This window comes from Ailuropoda melanoleuca, chromosome 14 (assembly GCF_002007445.2).
Source record: "Ailuropoda melanoleuca isolate Jingjing chromosome 14, ASM200744v2, whole genome shotgun sequence".
Classification (NCBI taxonomy): domain Eukaryota; kingdom Metazoa; phylum Chordata; class Mammalia; order Carnivora; family Ursidae; genus Ailuropoda; species Ailuropoda melanoleuca.
Genome location: NC_048231.1, coordinates 49,865,793 through 49,892,824, shown reverse-complemented (window position 1 = coordinate 49,892,824; position 27,032 = coordinate 49,865,793). Strand labels below are relative to the sequence as shown.

Sequence of the window (27,032 nt, the reverse complement as noted above, 5' to 3'; positions counted from 1 at the left end):
GTGTTGGGAGGTTATATGTTTCTCTGAATTTATCTATTTCTTCTAGGTTTTCCAGTTTTTAGCATAAAATTTTTCTTATTATCTTAAATATTTCATAATATTCTTTGTATTTCTGTGGTGTTGGTTATTTCTCATCTTTAACTTCTGATTTTATTTATGATTCTTCTCTCTCTCTCTCTTTTTTAATGAGTCTGGCTAAAGGTTTGTAAACTTTGTTGATCTTTTGAAAGAACCAGATCTTGGTTTCATTGATCTGTTCTATTTTTTTCTATTTCATTTATTTCTGCTCTAATCTTTACTGTTTCCTTCTTTCTACTGGTTTGGGTTTTGTTTGCTCTTATACAAACAGCGTATGAGAGCTCCTTTCAGTGTAAGCTTAGATTGTTTGTTTGAGATTTTTCCTGCTTCTTGAGGTAGGCTTGCATTGTTATAAACTTCCCTCTTAGAACAGCTTTTGCTGCATCCCAAAGATTTTAAATCATTGTGTTTTCATTTGTCTCCATGTACTTTTTGATTTCCTCTTTGATTTCATGGTTGACATTGTTTAGTAGTATATTATTTAACTTCCATGTATTTGTGTTTTTTCCAGATTTTTTTATTGTGCTTGATTTCATAGCATTGTTATCAGAAAAGATGCATGGTATGACTTCAGTCTTTTTTAATTTGTTGAGACTTGTTTTTTGGCCTAATATGTGATGCGTTCTGGAGAATGTTCCATGTGCACTTGAGAAGAATGTGTATTCTGCTGTTTTCGGATGGAAAGTTCTTTTTTTTTTTTTTTAAGTCTTAGCATTCACCTTTTTCTTTTTTATTATGTTATGTTAGTCACCTGACAGTACATTATTAGTTTTTGATGTAGTGTTCCATGATTCATTGTTTGCATATAAAACCCAGTGCTCCATGTAATACATGCCCTCCTTAACACCCATCACTGGACTAACACATTCCCTCACCATCCTCCCCTCTGAAACTCGCAGTTTGTTTCCCATAGTCCATAGTCTCTCATGGTTTGTCTCCCCCCTCTGATTCCCCCTCTTAATTTTTCCCTTCCTTCTCCTAATGTCCTCCATGCTATTCCTTATGTTCCACATATAAGTGAAACCATATGATAATTGTCTTTCTCTGCTTGACTTGTTTCACTTAGCATAATCCCCTCCAGTTTCATAGGATGGAAAGTTCTGAATATATGTATTATATCCATCTGGTCCAATGTGTCATTCTAAGCCACTGTTTCCTTGTTCATTTTCTGTTTGTCTCATCTCTCCATTGATGTAAGTAGGGTGTTAAAGTCCCCTACTATTATTATATTATTATTGATTACTTCCTTTATGTTTGTTGTTGGTGCTTTATATATTTGGGTGCTCCTATATTGGATTCTTAAATATTTACAATTGTTTTATCTTCTGTTGGATTGTTCCCTTTATGATTAAATAGTGTCCTTTGTCTCTTGTTACAGTCTTTGTTTTAAAATCTATTTTGTCCGATGTAAGTATTGCTACCTTGGCTTTCTTTTCGCTTACATGCATGATGGATGGTTTTCCACTCCTTCACTTTCAGTCTGCAGATGTCATTAGGTCTGAAATGAGTGTCTTGTAGGCAGCATATAGTTAGGTCTTGCTTTTCATCCATTCCGGCACCCTGTGTCTTTTGACTGGAGTGTTTAGTCCATTTACATTCAAAGTAATTATTGGCAGGTATGTATTTATTGCAGTTTTGTTTCTTGTTTTATGGTTGTTTTTGTAGTTCTTCCCTGTTCCTTTCTTCTCTCATAGTTTGCTGGCTTTCTTCAGTAATATATTTGGATTCCCTTCTTGGTTGTTTGCATATCCATTAATGGTTTTTGATTTGTGGTTACCATTAGGTTTATATATTACATCTTACGCAAATAGCAGTCTATATTAAATTGTTAGTTGCTTAGGTTTGAACCCATTCTAAAAGCACTAAATGTCCCCCCCCTCCCCTGTTTGAGGCATATGATATCATACTTTTCATCCTTTTATTTTGTGAATCCCTTGTGTGATTTTTATTAGTATGCTGAATTTAGCTACTTCTGTGCTTCCTGCATTTCTTACTCCCACTTATGGTCTTTCCTTTCCACTCAGCAAGTCCTCTTTAATATTTCTTGTAAGGCTGGTTTACTGGTGATTAAGTCCTTTGACTTTTGTTTTTCTGGGAAACTCTTTATCTCTCCTTCTACTCTGAATGATAGCCTTCCTGGGTAGAGTATTCCTGGTTGAAGGTTTTTCTTTTTCTTTCTTTTTTTTTTTTTCAGCACTTTGAATATATATCATGCCTCTCCCTTCTGGCTTGGAAAGTTTCTGCTGAAAAATCAGCTTATAGCCTTATGGGGTTTCCCTTGTATGTAACTTTTCTTTTCTCTCTTGCTGCTTTTAAAATTCTTTCTTTATATCTACTTTTTGCCATTTTATTTACTATGTGTCTTGGTGTGGAACTCCTTTGGGTTGATTTTGTTGGGGGCTCTCTGTGTCTCCTGCATCTGGATTTCTGTTTCTTTCCCCAGACTTGGGAAATTTTCAGCTATTATTTCCTCAAATAAATTTTCTGCCCCCTTTTTTCTCTCTTCTCCTTCTGGGATCCCTGTAATGTGGATGTTATAACACTTACGGGGTCATTGAATTCCCTTAATCTATTTCCTTTTTAAATTTTTATTTCTTCTCTCTTCTGTTCAGCTTTATTGCTTTCCATTACTCTGTCCTTCAGGTCACTGATCCATTCTTTTGCTTCCTTTAATTTACTATTTATTCCATCTAGTATATTTGAAATTCCAGTTATTGAGTTCTTCATCTCTAATTGATTGGTTCTTTATGTTTCTTGTGTTTTCTCTTTTTTTATGTTTCTGTCTGTTGAGGGTCTCACTGAGGTCCTCCACTCTTTTCTTAAGTGCAATGAGTAGCTTTATGATAATTACTTTAAATTCTCTATCAACTGTATTACTTATCTCTGTTTCACTTAGCTGTCTTGCTGTGAATTTTTTTTCCTTTTTTTTCCCCCTTGTAACATATTTCTCTGTCTCCTCATTTTGACGAATTCTCATGTCTGTTTCTGTGTTAGGAAGGTCAGCTGTGTCTCCTGCTCTTGAAAGTAGCAGCCTTGTGAAGAAGAGGCCCTGTAGCCCTCCAGCGTAATGCCAGCTGTTCACCAGAACTTGGCACTTCAAGGGTGTCTCCTGTGCATGCTGCATGTGCTCTACTGTGGTGGCTGAGCCACTTTGCTTTCAGTCACCTGCAATGGCGCTCTCTGCCTGTTGTGGCCAGGGTTTGGTCCCTGTGTTGTTAGAGGGGCCAGTCTGGAGCTGCTTGGGCTTGAGTTGAGTCAAACTAGGCATTTGCCAGAGATGCAGTAATACCAAACTGTAAGGTGTTTTCCCTGTGTTGTCCCCCGAGAAGCTTTAGTTTTGTTTCACTATGGCTGCAGTCTGATGGGTGTGAGGTTATCTTCCGCTCTCCCTGGGACAGGAGTCCCTTTGGAGTGGTGCTGGCCCCTGTCAGGGCTCCTTCCACACTGCCAGGCTTGTGGCACAGCTTTGGATGGGCTCCAGCCAACGGCATATTGGAAGGGGCAGATCTGCGGGAGACGCAAGCTAGGTGGAGAGTGTCATAGTCTGCTGGTTCCTGCAGGTGTCCTCTCAGGTGTCCGGGTATCTAGGCTGGGAGCAGGGCAGGCAAATGGCACCCTCCAGCTCTTTTGTTCTTGGAGAAGCCTTGGAAGAGCATCCCAGCTTTGAGATTAGTAAATAAATCTCCCTTCTCTATACCCCAGGCATTTTTCACACTGCTTCTTCTATGCCATATCTCTAAGGGCAGGGACTCAGTTTCCTATGCCCTTTGGCTTTTCTAGAGCTGAGCCCACTGGTTTTAAAGTTCCAAGTGTTAAGCCCCACTGATTGTGAGAACTCACAAAATTATGCCTCTCTGGTTTTCAAAGCCAGATGTTAATGAGGATTCATCTTCCCTGTGAGGGTTCCCTGTGCCTGGGGTGCTTGGCATGAGGGTCTGTTTCTCTCTTTTCTCTGTACCCACAGCATCCCTCCCTCTAACAGATAGTGTGACAGGTCTGTTTAGCTCCCCACTGCATGTTCCACCCTTCCTGTTCTCTTCAGTGTGGCCTCTTCTCTATATTAAGCTGTGGAGAGTCTGTTCTGCCAGTCTTTGGGTCATTTTCTGGGTTATTTACACAGATGTGGGTGTTATCTAGTTGTATCCTTAGGATGAGGTTAACTTAGTTAGGATCTTCCTACTCTGCCATCTTCCCTGGAAGTCCTTGTTGGGGGAGGGGTTAAGATCAAGATATTATAAATACTTGGAGTTTGCTTAATTTAATGTTTAAGAATCTTGGTTTGTGGGGGCGCCTGGGTGGCACAGCGGTTAAGCGTCTGCCTTTGGCTCAGGGCGTGATCCCGGCGTTATGGAATCGAGCCCTGCATCAGGCTCCTCTGCTGTGAGCCTGCTTCTTCCTCTCCCACTCCCCCTGCTTGTGTTCCCTCTCTCGCTGGCTGTCTCTATCTCTGTCAAATAAATAAATAAAATCTTTAAAAAAAAAAAAAAAAGAATCTTGGTTTGTGTTTTTGAGTATCTTTTTTTAATTGTACAAACATTAAACTGGATTAAGAAGTCAGTAGCTAAATAAATATAAATGTTTATTTGCCATTATAAAAATATTTTATACTCACAAAATAGGATTAAGTTATCTCTACACACAATGTGGGGCTCAAACTTACAACCCCAAGACCAAGAATCACATACTATACCAACTGAGCCAGCCAGATACCACTGTTTAGGTGATTTTTAATAATTATATATACAAGTTTTGTGTTCCTCATTTTTCACTAGTACTGTTTTAGGTTTCTTTGTAAAAAGAAAATTGTGTTAGTTCAGAGAAATTTAGTTTTAGGTTAAAATAGAGAAATATACCTTTTTTCAGAGTTAGAAGAACTGTCTTCTGCATTGCTTTCTTCAATACCAGCTTGTATATGTTTTGAATTCAGGTTTATCAAAATAATAAATTTATGGGCCACAGTGTACCATATTGGTCTTTCAAAGGTGAAATAAAGTATTCTCTTATCTCCCAAAGCATTTTTTGGGTCAGATTTATTGAGGTATAACTCACATACAATACAATTCACTCTCTATGATTTTTGACAAACATTTGCTCATTTGTAACCATTACCGTAGTCAAGATAGGGAATATTTTCCCTTAAAAGCCCTGTCTCTTTGTAGTCAAAACTAGCCCCCTTCCCAGACTCAGCACTTGTCAACCACTGATTTGATTTTTTTTCCTTACAGTTTTGCGTTTTCCAGAATGATTTATGAGTGGAACTGTACTGTTTGAGGCTTTTGTGTCTGCCTGGCTTCTTTCATTTAGTATAATGCTTTTGAGATCCATCCCGTGCGTGTGTCAAGTTATTGCTGAGTAGTATTTCATTGTGTGGATGTACCACATTTGTTTATCCATTCACTGGTGGATAGACATTGGGTTGTTGCCAGTTTTTGGTGATTATGAATAAAGTTGATACTTACTTTCACTTACATGTCTTTGTGTGGACGTATGTTTTCATATCTCTTAAGTAAATCCCTAGGAGTAGGACTGCTGGGTCACCAAAGCTCCTTGATAGCCATCATCTCACTTGGATACCAAAGCCTGTAAGGGAAAATCCAGCAGTACCATCCCCTTTTTATGACTGAAAAATGGAGAACCATTGTGACACACTGCAGTTTATGGGCTAGGACTTGAATCTAGATCCTGTAAACCCAAGTCATTTCCTGTCTACTAGAGTATCATGTTCTTTTCAGTGATGTTTCCCGGTATTAACAACAGTTCTAACAAGTTTCTAGATCTTGGCAATGGTTAGAGAATGGAAATATTTATCAGTAACCAAACATTGAAATATAAATAAGATTCTTCCTTAAGTTATTAGTTTTCCATTGCTGGCCTGGAAATTTGGAAGTTCATAAAACAAATTTTAACTCTTTTTTTTTTTTTTTTTTAAGAGAAAGTGTGCGAACAGAGTGGGGGGGCACAGAGGGAGAATTTTTATTTTTTTCGATTTTATTTATTTGTCAGAGAGAGAGAGCGAGAGCATGCACAAGCAGGGGGAGGGAGAAGCAGGCTCCCTGCTGAGCAAGGAGCCCGATATGGGACTCGATCCCAGGATCCTAGATTATGACCTGAGCTGAAGGCAGACACTTAACCTACTGAGCCACCCAGGCGTCCCAGAAGAGAGAATCTTAAGCAGGGCCCAGCACAGAGCCCATCACAGGGCTCCATCTCGTGACCCTGAGATCATGACCTGAGCCAAAATCAAGAGTTGGTTGCTTAACAGACTGAGCCACCCAGGTGTCCCAATAAATTTTAACTCTTAAAGTCTAGTCTTAGATAAATCCCACCCCCCCAATTTATTTTTCAGATGATTAAGATCTCACCAGAACCTTAGTTATATAGACAATAGATTTGATGGACTCTTAATTGAATAAATATGTAAAACCTCTGTTTTCTGGCATTCAGAGATTTAAAATTCTCTGAGATATTCAAGATTTTTCTAATACAAATATAATAGCATTTTAAACTATGAGATTATCCCTAAAACTTTTCATCCTGCAGATTTTCATTTCCTATAAGCTTTTAAAGCACTTGCCAAATTCTGAATACTCACGCTGGTCAATATAAGATCATCCAAATGTAAAAATTTCTATTTCTCCTTTAGTATAAAGTTTTAATTTTTTCCATCATAAGTTTATTGTACAATGTGATTACTTTACGAACGTCTAGCATAGTACTACACACAGAGTACAGATGTCTTATTCCATGTTACTCTGACTCTAGCAGGCAAGAGCAGTGCTGGTAGAACAGTTTGAGTCAGAATACCTGATGTCAGAGCCCCAGCTGCAGGAACTCTGACAAATCACTAACCTACTCCTCAGTCTTCTCAACTGTACCATGAGCAACATCCACACTTTCTCTGAGACTTGCAGACTAGAGAAGCAGATGATGTGGTCATTAACTGGCTGAAGCAAAAGAAGAATTAAGTATTAAATTCCAACTCACTGGTTTTGCAACTCCTAGCCAATGATACTTATTTTACCGTTACAAACAATGATTAAACGTGGGCAATAGCACTTCTAATTGTCTTCAGGTAGAGAGTGAAATATATAATAATGCCTTTGATTAAACAACCTAAAGGATTGTTTAATTATGGGTTCATTCTCTCTAAGAAAGTAATAACTATAATTATCGAAATGCTAAATTAATAAAAAATAAGCTTTATATTTCTCATTCCAATGTTTCTTTAAAAAAAAGAATGTCTGACCAAAACTGGGGTCAAATCTCAGCCCCTTACTAAATGATGTACAAATTTTATAATCTTATTTGAAAAATGAGGATAATAACTGCCTTGAAAGGGCCTTTATGAGAGTCAAGGTAATGCATATAAAATGCTTAGCACTGTGCCTGTTAGTGTTATATAAAACCTAACACTTAGGAACTTTAGGGGAGGTAATAGCAGTAAACAAGTGGAAGCATTGAATCAGTCTTTATTTTGGACTTCTGTGAACTTTGCGTTAGGTTGTGATCACATGTTCCATCCAAATGAGCAGTACTCAAGTTTGGTCATGTAAGGTTATGAAAATATATAAATAGCCAGTCCAAACAGAAAAATTCCACATCTCAAGTCAACCATATTTTCTACTTAAGTAGAGAAAGATAATGATCAAGTTTTTGATAAAGAATAAGAAAGTGGACACTCAGGAAGTGGGGGGCCCAACCACGTTCATCTGCCTCTGCATTTGCCTGTGCACTGGAAGCATTTTCTACAGCAACACCTCGACCTCCTTGACCTCCACGTGGGGTCATCCAGGGTGTGGGTCTGACGAGCCAGGCCCAGGCCGCTCTGCAGCATGCCCAGAGTGCTGCTCCACCACCCTCCCCTGCTGCCGGCTGGTTCTGGAGGCGCTGCAGGGGGCAGAGCTGCGCCAGTAGCACCCCTGTGGTGGCCATTGAAAAAAACAAAATTTTAAATTAAAAAAAAAAAAGTGAACAAGATGTGGAAGGGATTAGGATTCAAGGTCTACTTCTGAATTTTGGTACATAAAATATACTATTAGGCAGTTAATAAATTATGTTGACGGAGTCTTACAATAGGGAAATGCTAATTTTTTTAGATCGGGAGAGTATACAGTCAATTTTTGTTAGAAATGTGCAGGAATTTACCAAAGTGGGTGGAATTTGGGGTGTTTTTCCTTCTACTCTAGTATAAATTTTCCAGTATTTCATAATTAAAAAGTACTTAAAATTTTTTTAAAGTGCCCTTGTTAACCTTGACTGTAACCTCTTTAGGAAAGCTTTCTGGTTACTGAAGATTCATTTATGTTTTCGTAACTAAAACTGTTGAAGATAAATATTTCTTTTTAAGTGAAGAAGACTGCTTAATTAATTTTTTTAAGATTTAATTATTTATTAAAGAGAGAGAGAGTAGACATGTGCATGCAAGCTGGGGGAGGGGCAAAGAGGGAGAGAGAGGAGAGAAAGAGAAGTAGACCCCCTGCAGAGTGCATAGCCTGGTTGGGAGGGGGGGCTCCATCTCACCACCCTGAGATCATGACCTGAAGTGTTGGGGGCTTAATTGACTGAGCCATCCAGGCACTCCTCTGCTTAATTTAAATGGAGTAATTTTTAATGTTTTCCTGTGATTCTTGATACATCACAGAGTTAACATACTGAGTTGTGCTTTTTTTTTTTTTGTATTTCCAATACTTAGGTTCAAAGGACTTTAGAAGTATTTTTTATAGTTAAAAACATTCATCTTAACCATAGTTTTCTTGCTGTCAAGAAAATTATAGTGTACATTTCCAGAGATTTTTATGACCAAACATTCAATAATATAATTTTGCAAGACATGTAAAGTGAACAGAAGAGAATGAATTACTTGGTGAGCCAAACACACATGGTTGTTATTCATCATTATTTACACATGGAAATTAATTGCTTTCTATTTTTTTCTTGACTTAACAGTAGTCATAAAGCAAATGCTTTCCATATATTTTTGCTCTCTTGATCTGCAGTAAGGTTTTTGGGATCCTAAACTATATATATTAAATTTGCCTGGAATTTTCTCCTGGAAAATGAGAAGTTAAGTGTGTGTTTGAAAATCGAAAAGATACAAATCCTGACTAAAAGTTGGCTTGAGGATCTCATTTTCCTTATTTTTCAATCTCCCGAAAAGAATGCTGACATGAGCTATGAAGAATAGAGATTTGATATATTTTTAGGCTTATTTACTCTGTAAATGTCTTAATTTATGTGACTAAGTTTGTTTTATTAGGACAAAGATTTTTCAGTCTCTTCTGTAGTAAGATGGAAAGAAAGAAAAATATTAGTTGGCATATTGTTACTTTGGCATTCAACCAGTTTTCACAGTAATTTTTTACCAAGAAAGTCTTTGCCTGGATTTTTATTATTTTAATAGTACAGTAATAAAGCTTATCTTCAAGTTATTTCCCTCATGGCTTGGCTTCCTATAGCTTCTCCCTTTATATCCTATCAGTAAATTATAAATCATTAAGCATATTACTGGAGTACATTATTCCATCATACTGACGTGTAAAAGTACAGGCATCTATTAAGAGGGTGTGAAATAGATTTAATCTTGAGGGCTGCATAATCCAGGCAAGTTGAAGCAACTTTTAAATAGTCTTAGTTTTAACCTTCCATTAATTCTCAGTAATCTTAAAGTATCACCACCCTTTCATTCCAATTTAAAACACCTAGCAGATCCCTGACACTAAAAAGGCATAATGAATGCTTTAATGACTCAGACTGGAAGCCATTACATTGACATTCATTTTAAAATTACTTAGTGTGATAAACAGTCTTTCATTTAATAAGCTATTATTTGGAAGCTTCCATGGATAGAAAAAGGAGAGATTTGTTACTTTCTAATTTGCTTCTCTTGAGCTAAATAGATAATGTAAATACAAGCAACTAAGAGAGTAAAAGTTTATTTTCTATGTATAATGTAAATTAAAATTTAAAAGAAGCTTTATTTCTTGTGACTAAGTGGCAACCTTAAAACTAAAAAACAATAAGTATCAATATCCTTAACTCTGATAGTGTTTTTAAAAAACATATACTCAAAAAATGTTCTCTCATTCCAAAGATAGGAAAGATTTTTACGGAGAAACAAGTCACAGAGTGTATCTTTGGCAACTCTGATTTTCTAGGTTTCCAAGTAAATTTGAGCTTGTCTGAATTAAGCATCTTGGAAACCTAGAAAATCAGAGTTGCCAAAGATACACTCTGTGTATATCTTCTCAGCAAGTCCCTGTCCTTCTAGTCCCTCTCCTTCTAAGAGACCTAGTAAAGTTACCTAAGGTCTACAGTACATGAATTCAGCCTGACTAGACAGAGTTCCGAAGTATGAAAATATTGATGCTTGCGTGTATCATCAGGTTACAGGTATACGCTGACATGAAACTAACAAATTAGTTAGAAAATAGCACAATTGTTGATTCTTGAAAGTGCTGTGAAACAGCTAAGAGACTTTTAGAGAAGAAACAAGGAATTAAATATCAGTGTTGCAAAAAATCATGTCGTACTAGAATGATGGAATGACTTCAGTAGTCTAGAAATGTAATAAGATAAACTTAATAGGGATAAAAATTAAGTGCTTTGTTTAAGTTTTTAAAAATGTATATGGTATCTCATAACCCAGGAAAAGCTGAGTAGGCAGTGGTGGCTACAGAATTTCCCTTTAAGTTGGCTTTGTTTAGGAGTGGCTGTTTAGTGGAAAGGACCAAAGGAGTTACCTTGAAGCCTCATTTAGGAAGCAAAGTTTAGTGGCTTAAAACAATAACCATTTATTTGGCTCTTGTTTCTGTGGGTTGGCAGTCTGGGCCTATATCAACTGCATGGTTTTTCTAGGCTCATTCTGTGTCTGTTGTCAGCTGCTGGTTGGTTGGAGGCTGGATGAGATAGGATGGCTTCAAGTGGACCAACTTGCCCATGTGGCCTTCTCCCAGCCTTACACATGGCAGCTGGGAGAAGCTCTGAGAGGAAGAGGAGGGAGAGCACTCAGTGTTGTGGAGACCCAGACTCACAACTGACCTGATGTCACTTCCACCAAATTCTGCTGATTAAAGCTAGTCTGAAAATAGACACTGTCCCTTGATCAGAAGAGCTGCAGAGTTACATTGCAAAGAGAGGGTGGGTGGACCCAGGGAGAGAATAATTGTTGCCTTCTTTTAAATAGTCTATACCACACCACACACAGTGCTTTAATATGTTGTAGGTCAATAAAAATAGCAGTTTTTGAAAGATGCTTTTATTTATACTCCACATATTGAAAAACCACAGCTCCCACTACAAGCTGGCTAGTCATTTAATTTGGACAATGAATTTAATAGCTGAAAAGCAGGTTTTGTGCTTGTACTGAACTATTTTGCAAGGTAGTTTAGGGGGTAAAGTTATGGGTTATAAAGTGAAATGTTTTCTCTGTTTCAAAATAAGATAAAAGCATCCAAAATAGATCACTGAATGTGTCCAAAAGAAAATTTAAATCTGCTTGACGTTGTAGATATTTATGTTCCAACAAACAGTTAACGATCTTTAAAAAAACCTGTGGAAGAGTAGATTACTATAAATGCAAATGTGGGGGTTTTGCTGCAAAATACTAACAATTTTAAATATAGATGTTTGAAATTTTAAGTTTGAACATCTGTCTTGTTTCTAGGAGCTCTGCCAGTGCCGACCTGGAGAAGGAAATTGTTCCTGCTGCAAGGAGTGTATGTTGTGTCTTGGGACCCTTTGGGATGAGTGCTGTGATTGCGTTGGTAAGTTGACATGCAGGAAAGTTTCATATTTATCACAGAATCTTTGACTAAGAGACTTTAAAAAATATGAATGTATTTTATGTGTATAGACTAGTGTGGGTATAGATGTAGTAGGTGTATAGAACATTATTGCATTTGCTTGGATTGAATGATATTTACATATATGTGCAGTTTTATTTTTATAGAAAAGGTCTGGAAGGAAATTCAAAGTGCTTATTCTTGGGAAGTAGGAATGGAGGAACAATGGGAATTTTTTTACTTTTTATTTTTAAATTTCATACTGTTGAATTTTTAATAAGAAACATGTTATAATTCCAAATAAAAATAAATACTTGGTATATTAAAAATTTATTATCTTCCTTTTATATAAGACTTCACTATGGGACGCCCAGGTGGCTCATTCGTTTAAGGGCCTGAGTCTTGATTTTGTCCTGGGTCTTGGTCTTGGGATTGTGAGATAGAGCCCTTATTGGGCTCCACGCTGGGCTGGGGACTGCTCGGGATGCTCTCTCTCCGTCCCTTTCCCTCTGCCCCTCCCCGCCTCTTTAAAAAAAAAAAAAAAAAAAGACTTCACTAAGAGATCCTTGAGAAATTAAAAGATTTTTTTTTTTTTTTGAGAAACTAAAAGTTGTTCTTAAGGGCTTTCTGAGGAATAGCATCTAAGATGTATTAAGTAAAAAAAAGAGGGGGGGCACCTAGGTGGTTTAGTCGGTTGGACTCCCAACTCTTGATTTCAGCCCGAGTCATGATCTCAGGGTTATGGGATCCAGGCCCCCTTTGGGTTCTGCTCTCAGCGGGGAGTCCGTTTGAGATTCTCTCTGTCTCTCTCTCCCTCTGCCCCTCCCACCACTTGTGCTCTTTCTGTTCTCTCTCAGTCTCTCTAAAATAAATAAATCTTTTTTTAAAAAAAAGCAAAGTGTGCAAAAATGTTTTTATGGAATGTTACCGCTTGTGTTTTCGAAAGAAAATTTACATGTGTGGACTGCTGATGGAAGAAACACTCATCATCCTCTCTAACCAGTTAACCCTTTTTCATCCTCTAAAACCACAGTTCAAGTGTCACCTTGTCTCCCAAACATCTCTTTTGACTGAGATAGGGTCCTCTACGTTGTTCAGATTGTCTGCTTCTGTTAGATCATGTACTGCATGCCACTGTAATTGTTTTTAACATGTTTCTTCCAACAGTCTGTAAACTCCTTAAGGACAGGATGGTATCATTTTGATCTTTTAAAATTAACCACTATGTTTATCAGAGTGGGATATATGTACATACTTGAAGTACATGCACATTGTACTAAAACAGCCCCATGGCACGCTTGTACCCAACCTTTTGATCCTGTGTCAGAGACAACAACTTCCAGCTATTTGGTATTGTCTTACTTCTTACTTCATAATTTTAAATAATATCCTTATACTGTTCTCTCGATTCTTTGATTTTAGAAACTATTCATTGACTTCTTATTATAACAGATGATGACTTAGCTTTCTTATCTCTTATCTTCCTAATATAGTTTTCACTACTTCTAGTTAAATCAGTAATTACTTTAGCAATCCATTGAATAAATTAGTGTTACATATTAGTTTGATGCATGATAGTATAAACACTAGTTTATTAAATGAATAATACCATTACATCTTTTTATCTTGGAGTGTACTTCCTGAAAGATTTCTTATTTTTCTAGACTTTGTATTAGTGTTTAAAATTTTGGCTTTCATTTTTAATTTCCAAGAGCCCTTCTTTGCTTGTCCTTTTGGGGGAGCATACTGTTCTTGTTTTATAGATAAGATATTTTCCTTATCTTCCTGGGACTGTTAATTATGGAGTTCAATTGTGGTTGCAGTTTTTCCTTCTGCTCTTTGCACTGTTTCTATTTCCTCAATTGCCTCCTGATCCTTGGACATCTATTGATATATAAAAGTTAGACATTCTGATGCTAATTGGGAGCCCTGTGTTCATAGACAGTGCATGGAATCTAGTTTGCATCACAGTTAGATGGTTGCAGACTTTTTCACTGAAGTACCCTCTGTCTCAGTATCTATAGATTTTTCCCTTTGGGATCATACAGCTTTTCAGGGAAGAATCTTTAAATGTCTAGCCTGGGGGGTGATATGTCTGACTGCAAATGTTCTGGGGTCCTGAGAGGTGATGTCACTATTCAGAAAGCATACTGTCATGTACTTTTCCTTATTTTTTCCACCCTCTACAATTTTTGGTAGTCCCAGTCCAGGATCTCTTTGGTTTAATTTCTCTAGGGAATAACCCTCTCCTCTTCTACAATTGTGGGAGAAAAGAGGTAGGGACCGATCGGGAGGTATAACTATCCTCAAAATAAGCTTGCTTCTGCCGTATCTGTTTGTTTGCAACTCCTGCGCCTTCCGAGAGTTCTGTGGTGTACATACACTTGCCTGCGAGGGTGACTGCTTACTCTGCTACATTTAGCTCATGGGTTCTTCCAAGGTGGAGTAAGTGTTTCAGTCTCTTGTTTTTCCTTATTGTTTTGTAGGGAATTCCAAGAGAACTGGGACAGAGGTGTCTTTTCTCTGTCACCTTGTATTCACCTTGGTATCTCTAATAGCTAGTATAATGTCTGGCACATAGAAGGTACTCCGGTGTTTTATGACTGTCAAATAAATGACTTCTTATTGCATTATTCTCCCAAGATGGACAGTTTATGCCCTTGATGGTCATAATTTTTAAAATTTTGTTAGTGGAAAAAAGAGTTTTGAATTATTTTAGAGCATTAAATGTAAGTTTATTTAATATGTACAATGAAAGTGAAAAAGAGAAAACAAGTCCTTCAATCCCTAAATACATAGATAAGCATTTAACATGGATGCCAAGTACACAAATATGCTTTTAACATTGCCTAAAATAATGTGGTGAATGTGTGTGTGTGTGTGTGTGTGTGTTGTGTGTGTGTGTTACTCATCACACAACGAAAATAGTGCCATTCAGCTTTTTTTTTTTTTTTTTTTTAAGATTTATTTTTTTAAGTGATCACACCCAGCATGGGGCTTGAAGTCACAAACCTGGAGATCGAGAATCACATGCTCTGCAAACTGAGCCAGCAGATGCCCCCATTCAGCCTCTTCTTCTAGGAAAGTAGTTCTACAGTTCTGCTGAGAAAGAACCACTTATACATGGTCATATCTCTATGGTTCTAGAAGCAACTGGTATGCTTCTGGGCTAGTTTCCATTAAAATATATATATTTATTTATTTATTTATTTATTGTAAGGATTTAACCACTAGTTTTAAACTTTGAGTTCATAATGTAACTTTACCTCTCATTTAAAATTCAATTAATCTTTCTGCTCTCTAGGATAAAATTTCTGTCTTCCAGTTATTTTTGTAGAAACAGTATTCTTTTTCTTGTAAGCAGTTCTCTTCCACACTAGGTTCTTGTCATGTCCTCTGCAAATCTGTGGCTGCTCCTGCCTTCTAAATTGAAACACTCCCCATTACTTTTCATGTATTTTTCATGGGTGGGGCACAGGTCTCTGAGAGGACCTAAATTAGAGTGCAGCCTTCCCTTCCCGTCTCATTCTGTGGACTTTTAGCATGTACTTTGTCTAGCAGCTCTCCTTCTGCAGCCTTGCATAAGAGAATTCGTTTCTCTTTTCTGATTTTCTCTTAAAGTAAGAGTAACCACCATAGCTCATTTTTATACTTGCTGTTCAACATATTCCTCAAATTCTGTAGTTTTTGGATCCTAGATCCCTACCTACAGCTTTTTTGGTTTTGTTTTAGTGTTTGTTTTTACTTTTCCAAATGTACACAAAGATAGTACAATGAACTGCTCTGTACCTACTCCCCAGCTTCAGCAGCCATACTTGTTTCATCCATTCATTCATCTGTCTGTGTATCTCCACGCTCCCCCCCGACTCCTTCTTTTGTTGGAGTATTTATAATTTCAGTACATCTCCAAAGTCCCTTAGTTATACATCTCAAAAAAAAAAAAAGTAAATTTTCTTCCACAATACAGTGTCATCACCACACCTGAAATACTTAGCAATACTTTCTTAACATTGGGGCACCTGGGTGGCCCAGTCGGTTAAGCGTCTGCCTTCAGCTTAGGTCATGATCCTGGGGTCCTGGGATCAAGCCCCATGTCGATAGAGCTGCAAGCAGGGAGCCCGCTTCTCCCTCTCCTCCCCGCTCGTGTGCACTCTCTCTCTCTCAAATAAATAAATAAAATCTTAAAAAAAACCAAACTTCCTTAACATTTAATACCCAGTCCATAGTCAGATTGCCCCAATCAACTAGATGTTATTTATAGTTGTTTTAGTCAAATCAAGGTCCCGCAGTCCACTTACTGTATTTAGACTGTTAGGTTTCTTATGTTTCTTTTATTCTAAAACAATTCTTCCTGCCCTCACCACCTTTTAAAATTCCATGGACTTGTTGAAGAAACTAGTAATTATGATGGAAAATATATCACTTTCTGGATTTGGCTGACTGCTTCCCATATTTAACTTGTTTTTTCGTCCTGTTTTCTATAGATTGCAAATTAGATCTAAACACTAATTAGATTCAGATTCAGTTTTGGGGAGGTGGGGTACAGTGGTAAGTTATACACTATAACATCTGGTTGTCCTCCTTTTAGTGGTGTTAAAATTGATTGGTGGGTTCAAATGGTGGAAGTCTGATCCTTTTGTGGTAAGTTCTCCATCAGTCTTTCACCTGGTAGTTTCACCCTTCACTGATGACCTTTGCCATTATCAATTTCATTAAATAATGATCTATTATTATCTTTCCTTCGGCATTTATTAGCTGGAATTATTCTATATAGAAGAAGTTTCTTACATCTACTAGGGCCCTTTGGTTACCCTGAAATAAAGGATATATAAACAAAAAGTGAGATAAATACTTAATTCTCTTTGTTCATTTTCAGAGTATTGACTTCATGCCCTAGCAAATTCCAGTAGTGTTCAATACATTTTTGCTTCGCTTTTTGGTAGGTTGGTGTGGGTGTGGGTAGGTGGTATTTTAAGTATCATTATAAACTCATGGTTTTTTACATATGTTTAGTGTTTTAATCAGTTGCTGTCATTATTCTTTTTGCTCAAAATTATCTCATCTTTGGTTAGTAGAAACCTCTTCAACTTGGTGCTTGAGTCCTTTTGACATGGCTTCTGTTCTCTTTGCTAGTTTTAGAGGCTGTCCAAGGCTCATCTTATATATCTTACATATGTAGTTAGCCATTTCCCCCAGGGGACTTTGGTTCCCAATAGAAGAAAATGGTGAGTAGAGACCACAGTCTTGCCATTAGGCCTACTTGTTGCTGCTACTAGCTTCTTCTAACCCTTTTTAGTGGGCAGAGCTAATAAATAGCTATAAGGGAAAAAAACTTTTTGAGTTTGTAGTAATATTGCCAATTCAAATTTAAGATGACAAGGTCTTTACTCCTTTTGATTTTACATCTGTAATTCTTGTGCTGAGATTTTTGGTTTCTAACAATATTAATGTAATTATTTATATGCTTTATTTATAATACAATGAGACTATGAAGTGGCAGTTAGGATTGTCCTTTGTCCTTGAATATGTATTGAAGATGTAAAGCCCAAATAACAGTCTTCTGAAGTCAGTTGGAGTATTTTTTGCAAGTGGTTATGTGACAAACGTGATACAAAGTTAGGTTAATTTATGTTAGTTTTCGGTTTTTAGGGATTGTTTATTACCTTTCTGATTTATTTTTGTGTTTTGATTACATAAAATATTTACATAATTAGAAAGACAAATGTATGTAACAGTGGTAAAGCAGCTCACATCCATCTCTGTCACTTCCACTCTTTTCCTTCCCTCAACTATAGATAAGATGACCACATAACTTATTGTCCAAACTAATACATTTTTGCGAGTTAAACCAGGACAGTAGGATAAGCCTGAACCTGAATTGACCTGAACTGGCTCAAGGAAACTGGGATGAATGGTTTCATCCTACCTGTAGCCATTGTTTAAAACTTTCATAGGCATTTATATTTGTTTAAAAAAAATTCATTTGTTACATAAAACACTATGCTTCATGCTTTTTCTTTCTTGTTTTTGTATTTTCATTTAATTGAATGCCCTGGAACTTCTTCAATATTAATTTTTTTTTTGGTACCTACATAGAACCCCATTGTTGGCTAAAACACGTTATGTATTCTTTTGTTGATAGGTGGACATTTGGGTTATTTCCAATCTTTTACCATTACAAATAACAGTATAATGAATAATCTTGGGTAGTCAAGTCTATGTAATATTGCTAGATATTATCCAGTTCTTTTCCAAAAGAGTCAGAATATTTGCATTCTCACCGAGGCACCATTCCCCCACAGCACTTCCAAAAAATTATGTTGCCAAACGTGTTGCTATTGTTTACCAAAGTTTTGGATTTTTGTTAATTTGATAGGGAAGTGGTATAGTTTTAAATTTTCATTTCTTTTATTACCAGTGAGGTTGAGCATCTGTTCATATGTTTAAGAACTATTTATATTTACTTTTTTGTGAATTATTCATATCTTTGCCCATTTTTCTACTGGATTATTGGTATTTTATTTATTATTTAGAAGTTTAAAAATAGGTATATAAAACATTTATATTATAAATTATAATTTTGTTTCCCAGTTGCTCATTTGTATTTTAACCTTTTTTGTTTTTGTTTTTAAGATTTTATTTATTTGAGAAGGGTAGAGAAAGGGAGCACGAGCAGGGGGAGGGAGAAGCAGACTCCCCATTGAGCAGGGCACCCAATGCGGGCCTTGATCCCAGGACCTCGAGCCCTTGACCTGAGCCAAAGGAAGATGCTCAATGGACTGAGCCACCCAGGTGCCCCTTCTTTGCTATTTTTTATCCTGAAAAGTTTTTTATTTTATGTGGTCAACTTTATCAGTGTTTTCTTTCATTGTGTCTAGATTTTGAGTCATAGCCAGGTTCCCCCTACTCCCAGATAGTACTTGTATGGTTTTATTTGTTTATTTATCTACATGTAACTCTCTAATATATTTGGAATTCATCCTGATTTATGTATGAACTTTGGATCCAATTTTTTTCTTTTTCACACAATTCCAGTATTCATTTAAATATTACTTATAAAGTCATAAAGCTATTTATTTAAAAGTCTTTCTTTCCCTGATTTGAGATGCCACCATTATCATATGTACTTTGCTTTATTTCTGGATTTTCTATTCTATACCATTGGTCTCCATGTCTGTTCATGCATCAAAACCACACTGTTTTATTTATAGAAGCCTTATAAATGTTTTAATATCTAGAAAGGCTAGGCATCCATCCACTGCTCTTCTGGCCACAGTATATTAATTTCAAGCTAACATACATACTACAGTTAATAAGAGGATTCTTTTTTCCCTTTAGGTTTGCATGTGCTCTTTGTAAAAGACTTTCCAACCAGGCTTAGCTCTTGAAAACTGATTCTCCAAAGAGTTATTAATATATTAGACTCCCTTTTTCCCCCTGAGATTTTCTGCCCTGAAGTGCAGAAACAGACCATGATAATATAAGTTTCGGTGTAAGTGAAATGCTCTATTGTGTATTTTGTTCATTCGCCTGTGCTTTTAGAATAATGTGCAATGAAAACAAGTGGGCCTAACAACTGAAAAGGAGCCACTGGCCAGAATAGCAACTTGGTCCACATAAACAAAATTTAACCTGAACTAAGGTGGCTTCCTGCTTTGACTTCTTTTCTTAGTTACTTGTCTGCTTTATAGTTTCTGACCCTTAATTCCTGTTTTATGGCTATTGTTCTGCCTTTACCCACTTAAATTAGTTTTGCTTGTTGAATAATTTCACATAAATGGAATCATACAGTATCACATAGTGGTTTAAAATGCATTTTAGAAAATTATGAAATGATTTATAATAAAATAGACTACGATTAACCGTAAAAATAAAATTGTCAGTTTTTTTATACACAAAAATGGGTTAATTTAGGAATAGCAGAGAATTGCAATTTGGGATATGAAAGCTACAGCAAAACCATAGGCAAGTCCAGAAAACAAAAGAGAGGAACACTCTTTTATAGAGGACAGGGAGGAGTTAGGAGTACTGTTGTAAACAAAAAGTCCACTGGAGTAAACTAGGAGTTGGAAGTGTAGTGGCTTCTCTTTTTGGCTGAACTGGGACAGTCTCTCATTGTCTGGGTTGTTGCCTGGTGAGATGAAAATCTTCCTATCTCCTGCTGGGGTAGCAAAGTATAGGCTTCTTCTTCCTATTGGGAATTCAGTGGTGCACTGTTTGGATAATGTTGATCTGGAGAGCCTAGATTTTTTTCTGATACTGAGGTCACTTCCAGTATTTAATGAAAGTATTATAGATTCTAGGACTAGGCTAGGAAGCCTGCTGAAAAACTGCTTAGCAACAATAACTTGTTGAACCATTTTGCCACACCGTTTCAGCGACCCCAGATCTTACCCAGGTGAGAGAAAAGCCTATGAAAATTGGAAAAGAAGGTGAGGGTGTTAGGTGAGGGGCAGTGCCTGCAAAACCCAGGAAAACAAGATGAGACAGCTATGCACTTGATACTTGAAACACAAACTTGAGCCTTAAGATACAGGCTTTGCCATTCTGTTGATCACATGTTTCTTCTGTATTCCTGCTTCTTTATCTGCTTTACGAATTCCTTGAACTCTGACTTTCAACTCATGGCTATTGTCCTAGGCCAACTTGACTGGCGCTTGGCCTCTTCCTTTTAGGACATCCAGAGCTTTTGTTAGGATTCTACCTTTTGTAGCTCAGATCAAATCTAGGTATATCCTTTGGCTGCCACACAGAATGGATTTCTGTCTTGCTTCACACCAACACTTGTTACTTTATAATATTAAAGAACAAATATGTGCTAAGAGTTCAAACAAATACTAGTGTGGTAAATGTTTGTTTTCTTCGTTATTTTTAGACACAATCGAATTACATTCCTAGTTCAGGAAAACATGAATAAAATGAGAGTACAGCAGAAAGCACCTTGGCTGAAAATAAGACTTTGGGACCCTACCCAAACATAACATAATTTTTTTGTTTTAATTTTTATTTATTTACATTTATTGAAGTATAGTTGATAGAGTATTACATTAGTTTCAGGTAGGCAGTATAGTGATTTGACAACTCTGTACATTATGCTATGCTCACCACAAGTGTAGCTACCACCTATCACTATAAAATGCTATTTCAATACCATTGACTATATTCCTTATGCTGTGCCTTTCATCCTACTGACTTATTCACTGTGTAACTGGAAGCCTGTACCTCCCATTCCCCTTCACTCATTTTGCCCATACCCCCACCACCTCCCCTCTGGTAACCATCAGTTTGTTCTCTGTATTTATGAGTCTATTGTTGCTTTTTTGTTTCTGTGTTTGTTTTTTAGATTCCACATGTAAGTGAAATCTTATGGTGTTTGTTTTTCTCTTCTTTTACCTAGCATACTAACCTGTAGGTCCATCGCTGTTGTTGCAAATTCTTTTTTATGACTGAGTAATATTCCATTAGATATGTGTGTACATGACTACTCTGCTTCATCCATTCATCTATCAATAGACACTTGGTTTTCTTGTATATTTTGGCTATTGTAAATAATGCTGCAATAAACATGGGGTGCATATATCTTTTTTAATTAGTGTTTTTGTTTTCTTTGGTCCAGTAAATAGAATTACTGGATCATATGGTATTTCTATTTTTTATTTTTTTAGTAACCTCCGTACTGTTTCCCACAGTGGCTGCATCAGTTTACATTCCCAGCAACAGTGCATGAGAGTTCCCTTTTCTTTACATCCTTTTCAACACTTGTTATTTGTCTTTTTGATACTAGCCATTCTGACTGGTATGAAGTGATATCTCATTGTGGTTTGATTTGCATTTCCGTGATGATTGGTGATGTTGAGCATCTTTCCATGTGTCTATTGGCCATCTGGATGTCTTCTTTGGAAAAATGTCTCTTCAAGTCCTTTGCCCATTTTTAATTGGATTATTATTATATATATATAGTTTTTGGTATTAAGTTGTATAAGTTCTTTATATATTTTAGATATTAATCCCTTATCAGACATCTTATTTGCAAATATCTTCTCCCATTCGCTAGGTTGCCTTTTTCTTTTGTTGGTGGTTTCCTTTGTTGTGCAAAAATCTTTTTATTTTGGTGTAGTCCTACCAGTTTGTTTTTGCTTTTGTTTCGCTTGCCTCAGGAGACATATCTAGAAAAATGTTGCTAAGGGCAATGTCCAAGAGGTTATTTCCTGTTTTTTCTTCTAGGAGCTTTCTGGTTTCAGGTCTCACATTTAGGTCTTTCATCCATTTTGAGTTTATTTTGTGTATGGTGTAAGAAAACAATCCAGTTTTATTCCTTTGCATGAGGCTGCCCAGTTTTCCCAGCACTATTTATTGAAGAAACTATCTTTTTTTCCATTTATATTCTTTTGCATGGGAAGGGAGGGAAAGAGCGGGGGAGGGACAGAGGCAGAGAGAGAATTTTAAGCAGGCTGCATGCGCAGTGCAGAAACCCATGCAGGGCTTGACCTTACAACCCTGAGATCATGACCTGAGCCTAAATCAAGAGTCGGACACTTAAACCGACTGAGCCACCTGGGCGCCCCTCCATTTATATTCTTGCCTTCTGTGTTTGTAGATTAGTTGACCATATAGGTGTGGGTTTATTTCTGGGGTCTCTATTCTGTTCTGTTGATCTATGTGTCTGTTTTTGTGCCAGTATCATATTGTTTTGATTACTACAGCTTTGTGTGATATGCCTTGAAATCTGGGATTGTGATACTTTCAGCTTTGTTCCTCTTTCTCAAGATTGTTTTGGCCTTTTGTGGTTCCATACAAATTTTAAGATTATTTGTTCTAGTTTTGTGAAAAATACTATTAGTATTTTGATAGGGATTGTGCTGAATCTGTTTTTGCTTTGGGTAATATGGACATTTTAACAATACTAATTCTTCCAGTCCATGGTTTGTCTTTCCATTTGTTTTTGTCCTCTTCAATTTCTTTCATCAGTGTTGTATAGTTTTCAAATACAGGTCTTTAACCTCCTTGGTTAAGTTAATTCCTTGGTATTTTATTCTTTTTGGTTCAGTTGTAAATGGAATTGTTTTCTTAATTTCTCTTTCTACTATGTCATTATTAGTGTATAGAAATGCAACAGATTTTTATGTATTAATTTTGCATCCTATAGTAAATATTTATTTTTAAATCCTTATTGACAGATATGATTTTCCATTTTTTCCTTTTAAAATATTGCTAGTATTTAAGAAAACTACACATATTATTTAAATTATGGTCTCCACCAAATCCAATTTTTGTAAGTGTTGTATTGATTTAATACATATACCAGAAATGATATGTCAAGAGACATAAGCTTTTTTATTTTTTTATTTTATTTATTTATTTATTTATTGTTAAATGAAATTACTTGAATTTTTATTTATTTATTTATTTATTAAATGATTTTTTATTATATTATGTTAGTCACCATACAGTACATCCCCGGATTCCGATGTAAAGTTCGACGCTCCATTAGTTGAGTATAACACCCAGTGCACCATGCAATACGTGCCCTCCTTACCACCCATCACCAGTCTATCCCATTCCCCCACCCCCCTCCCCTCGGAAGTCCTCAAAGAGACATAAGCTTTTTTAACTTGGTTTTATTTTGCTTAAGATGTTTGATTAACTCAGATGTTTATAATTGTTACCCAATGAGTACTTAAGGACACCCAAGACTAGAGAGAGTTCACTTTAAAGCTGATTTATTGATTTAGAAAAGTGGTAAGTAACAAAACTGAATTTAATTTATCCACTAGGACAAATAGCCCAGGAGCTAATCCCAAAATGACCCAGGACACAGGGTTTTCTATTAGTTATAATAGCTTTAGAGTGAATTTTCTTCAAGGATAATCATTAAATATCCTTTTCTTTACTTTCAGCCCACCATAATCTGTTACATATATCAAATATGAGTCATAGTGTAATATTCAGGAACAGTTTCTTTTCTTTTTTTTTTTAAGATTTTATTCATTTGAGAGAGAGAGCACAAGCAGGGGGAGAGGGGGAGGGAAGCAGACTCCCCACTGAGCTGGGTGCCTGAAGTGGGACTCGATTCCAGGACCTGGGATCATGACCTGACTGAAGCCAGACACTTAGCCATCTGAGCCACCCAGGCATCCCATTCAGGAACAATTTCAGTTATCAAAACAATTTACAATTCCCAAAACTCTTCTTTCCCCCCTCCCAAAATAAGCTGTTAGGCAATCGTTTTTTAATTAAGTTGATTTTTTTTTTTTTGCCAAAATGGAATAGTAATCACTTAACTCAGGTGTTTCTTTGAGAAGTTGAATAGCTATACCTTTATTCCAAAATAAGCTTTAAAAAAAAAAAAAGATTCTCTTTTGTGATACCCATTGGACATTATTCTTAGAAATGATAATTGACCCCACATTTCTAAAGTAAATTGCTTATTTTTTTTTAAAGATTTTATTTATTTATTTTTGACAGAGAGAGAGGCAGCAAGAGAGAGAACACACACAGGGGGAGAGAGAGAAGCAGGCTTCCCACTGAACAGGGAGCCCCATGTGGGGCTTGATCCCGGAACACTGGGATCATGACCTGAGCCAAAGGCAGACGCTTAATGACTGAGCCACGCAGGCACCCCTAAATTGCTTATTATTTACAGACCCCTTAAGTTGTCATAAAACAGTTTTGGGGGACACGTGGGTGGCTCAGGTTGTGATCCCAGGGTCCTGGGATTGAGCCCCGCATCAGGCTTCCTGCGCTCCCTCTGCAGCTTCCCCTGCTTGTGCGAGCTCTCTCTCTTTCTCCCTTTCTGTCAAATAAATAAATAAAATCTTTTTTAAAAAACAGTTTAGAGAATTGCTTTATGAAGTTATTTTGCTTTTATATTTTTATGTGAGCCCTAGCCAAAGCAAGGGGCCTGCTTTGATTGAAAGGTTTTTTTAAAATCACTCATTGCATAGTTCACCTTCTTTATGCAAGTAGGAACTTTGAGTTTGTTTGTAGTATATGTCCTATATATCTTCTGCCTTTTAAAAAGACATTTTAAAAGGGGATCCTGCCCCAGTACTATGAGCACACTTTGCACTCAGATCTTGGTTTCTAATATCATTCTCCAATAAGAGGAGACAGGGTCCTTGGAAAAACAGCTGGTTCTAACACTGAGGCAGGAAATACAGAAGATAAGCCTAGAACATGTTAAAGTGCCAAAAGGTAAGGAAGTACTAAAAAAAAAAAATACCCATATTGGTGTGTGTGTGTGTGTCAGCTTTACACAGAAGCCAACTGAAAGAGCTCCTGGTGGCTAAAGCTGGAAAAAATAAGCAACAAAATAAAGTAGTAATGGATTATAACCAAGAGTATAAAATAAATATTCATGAATCTATAACTGATATAAAAATTGATTAAATAAGTTAACTAGTGGAAGAGAGGAGACAGATCTCTAAGGCGAATTCAAAATCACATGTAGATGCTCTACCCTCAAAGAGGGTGAGCGTAACTGCACCCTTCATAGGTAGAGCTACAGATACCGACTTCCCTCTCAATGGCACAGTACGGGAAGGTGGGGAAAGGGTAACTTCGCAGTGGAGAAATCTGACATACACGATTTCAGCCAGGTGATCAAGGTCAATATAAGCAATCATAAATCTTGTTGGTAGTGTGTACCTTTGATCCAATTTGATGAAAATAGCACTTTATCTCTGTGGTCTTCCTCCCAATAACCTATAACCTGAATCTTATTGTGAGAAAAACATCAGACAAATTCTAAAAACAGTGCATCCTACAAAATACCTGACTAGTACTACTCAAAACTTTGACAGTTTCAAAAACTAGAAAAATTGAAAAATTGTCACAGCTCTGAGGAGCTTAAACAGACATAATGGCTAAATCGGTGTGGCATCGTAAATGGGATCTTGGAACAGGAAAGCATATTAGGTAAATACTATAGAAATCTGAGTTAAGCGTGGATATTATTTAATAATGTATCAGTATTGGTTCCTTAATTATAACAAATGTACCATACTATATAAGATGTTAATAATAGGGGGAAACTAGGTATGGTGGTATTATACACTGTACTATCTTTTCAATTCTTCTGTACAACTGTTGTAAAAAAAAAAATTCTGTTAAAAAAACAGGCTGTAGAGAGGAGCACCTGGGTGGCTAAGTTGGTTAAGCATCCAACTCTTGATTTCAGATCGGGTCATGATCTCAGGGTCTTGGGATCGAGCCCCACTTCGGGCTCTGCACTTACTGGGGAGGCTGCTTGAAATTCTCTCCCTCTGCTCCTCCCCCCACTCACATTCTCTCTCTCCCAAATAATAAATAAATAAATACATACATACATCTTTTTAAAAAAATAGGTTATAGAGACAACTGGGTGTCAGTCGGTTTAGCATCTGCCTTCGGCTCAGGTCATGATCTCAGGGTCCTGGGATCGAGCCTTGTGTCAGGCTCCCTGTCCAGCAGGGACCAGGGAGCCTGCTTCTCCCTCTCCCTCTGACTCTGCCCCTGCTGGTGCTCTCTAGCATGCTCCCTCTCTCTCTGTCTCCTTCAAATAAATAAAATCTTTTTAAAAAAATAGGTAATAGAGGGAAAAACGGTTATAGAGGAAAATAGTATGGACTATATGATCCTATATAAAAGAAATTTTATCCATGTATCTAATTGTCGAAATAAAGAGACTATTTAAAAGAAGAAACCTTAGGATTTTTGTTGGAAGTACAGTAGATTTACAGATACATTTTTGGAGTGTTGATATAGTTTTAATATTGAATCCTGCTACCCATAAGCATGGTCTTGCTCTCTATTTAATGTCTGTATGTCTTTAATGTCTTTCAGTAAAGATTTACCATTGTCAAAACAAAAAAATTAAGTTTAAAATGTTTATCAATGCATTAAACAAAGAATAGTAGTTTTGTTGGTATTGTAAAATTTTGGGAGATCAGATGAGATTCTGCTATTGACTGAATTAATTATAGACATTTGTAACTTGGTGCTTTTTTAGTTCAAGATGTCATGATTCTTAGGCCATGCATTCCATATATACTAGATGACTTCCTAAAGAATTTTGTCTAGTGAAACGCTTTTTAAAATGTCAGTGTAGCACTGTCTAAATTGGGTTATCTAGTCAGTCAAGAAATACTTTCTAAAAAAATAATAGCTAGTGCTTATATAACATCTTTCATATGT

General features: G+C 36.6%; 1 protein-coding gene across 3 annotated transcripts in view; it reads left to right on the top strand.

Annotated features, from left to right (window-relative positions):
* The window catches only part of TWSG1 (twisted gastrulation BMP signaling modulator 1), a 68,822-nt gene that overhangs the window by 22,945 nt on the left and 18,845 nt on the right, over window positions 1–27,032 (top strand). For all 3 annotated transcript variants that reach the window (XM_002917590.4, XM_034642696.1, XM_034642695.1), the window contains exon 3: window positions 11,741–11,840. In XM_002917590.4, coding sequence (XP_002917636.1) covers window positions 11,741–11,840 — 100 coding nt within the window. The remainder of the gene's footprint in view (window positions 1–11,740; window positions 11,841–27,032) is intronic.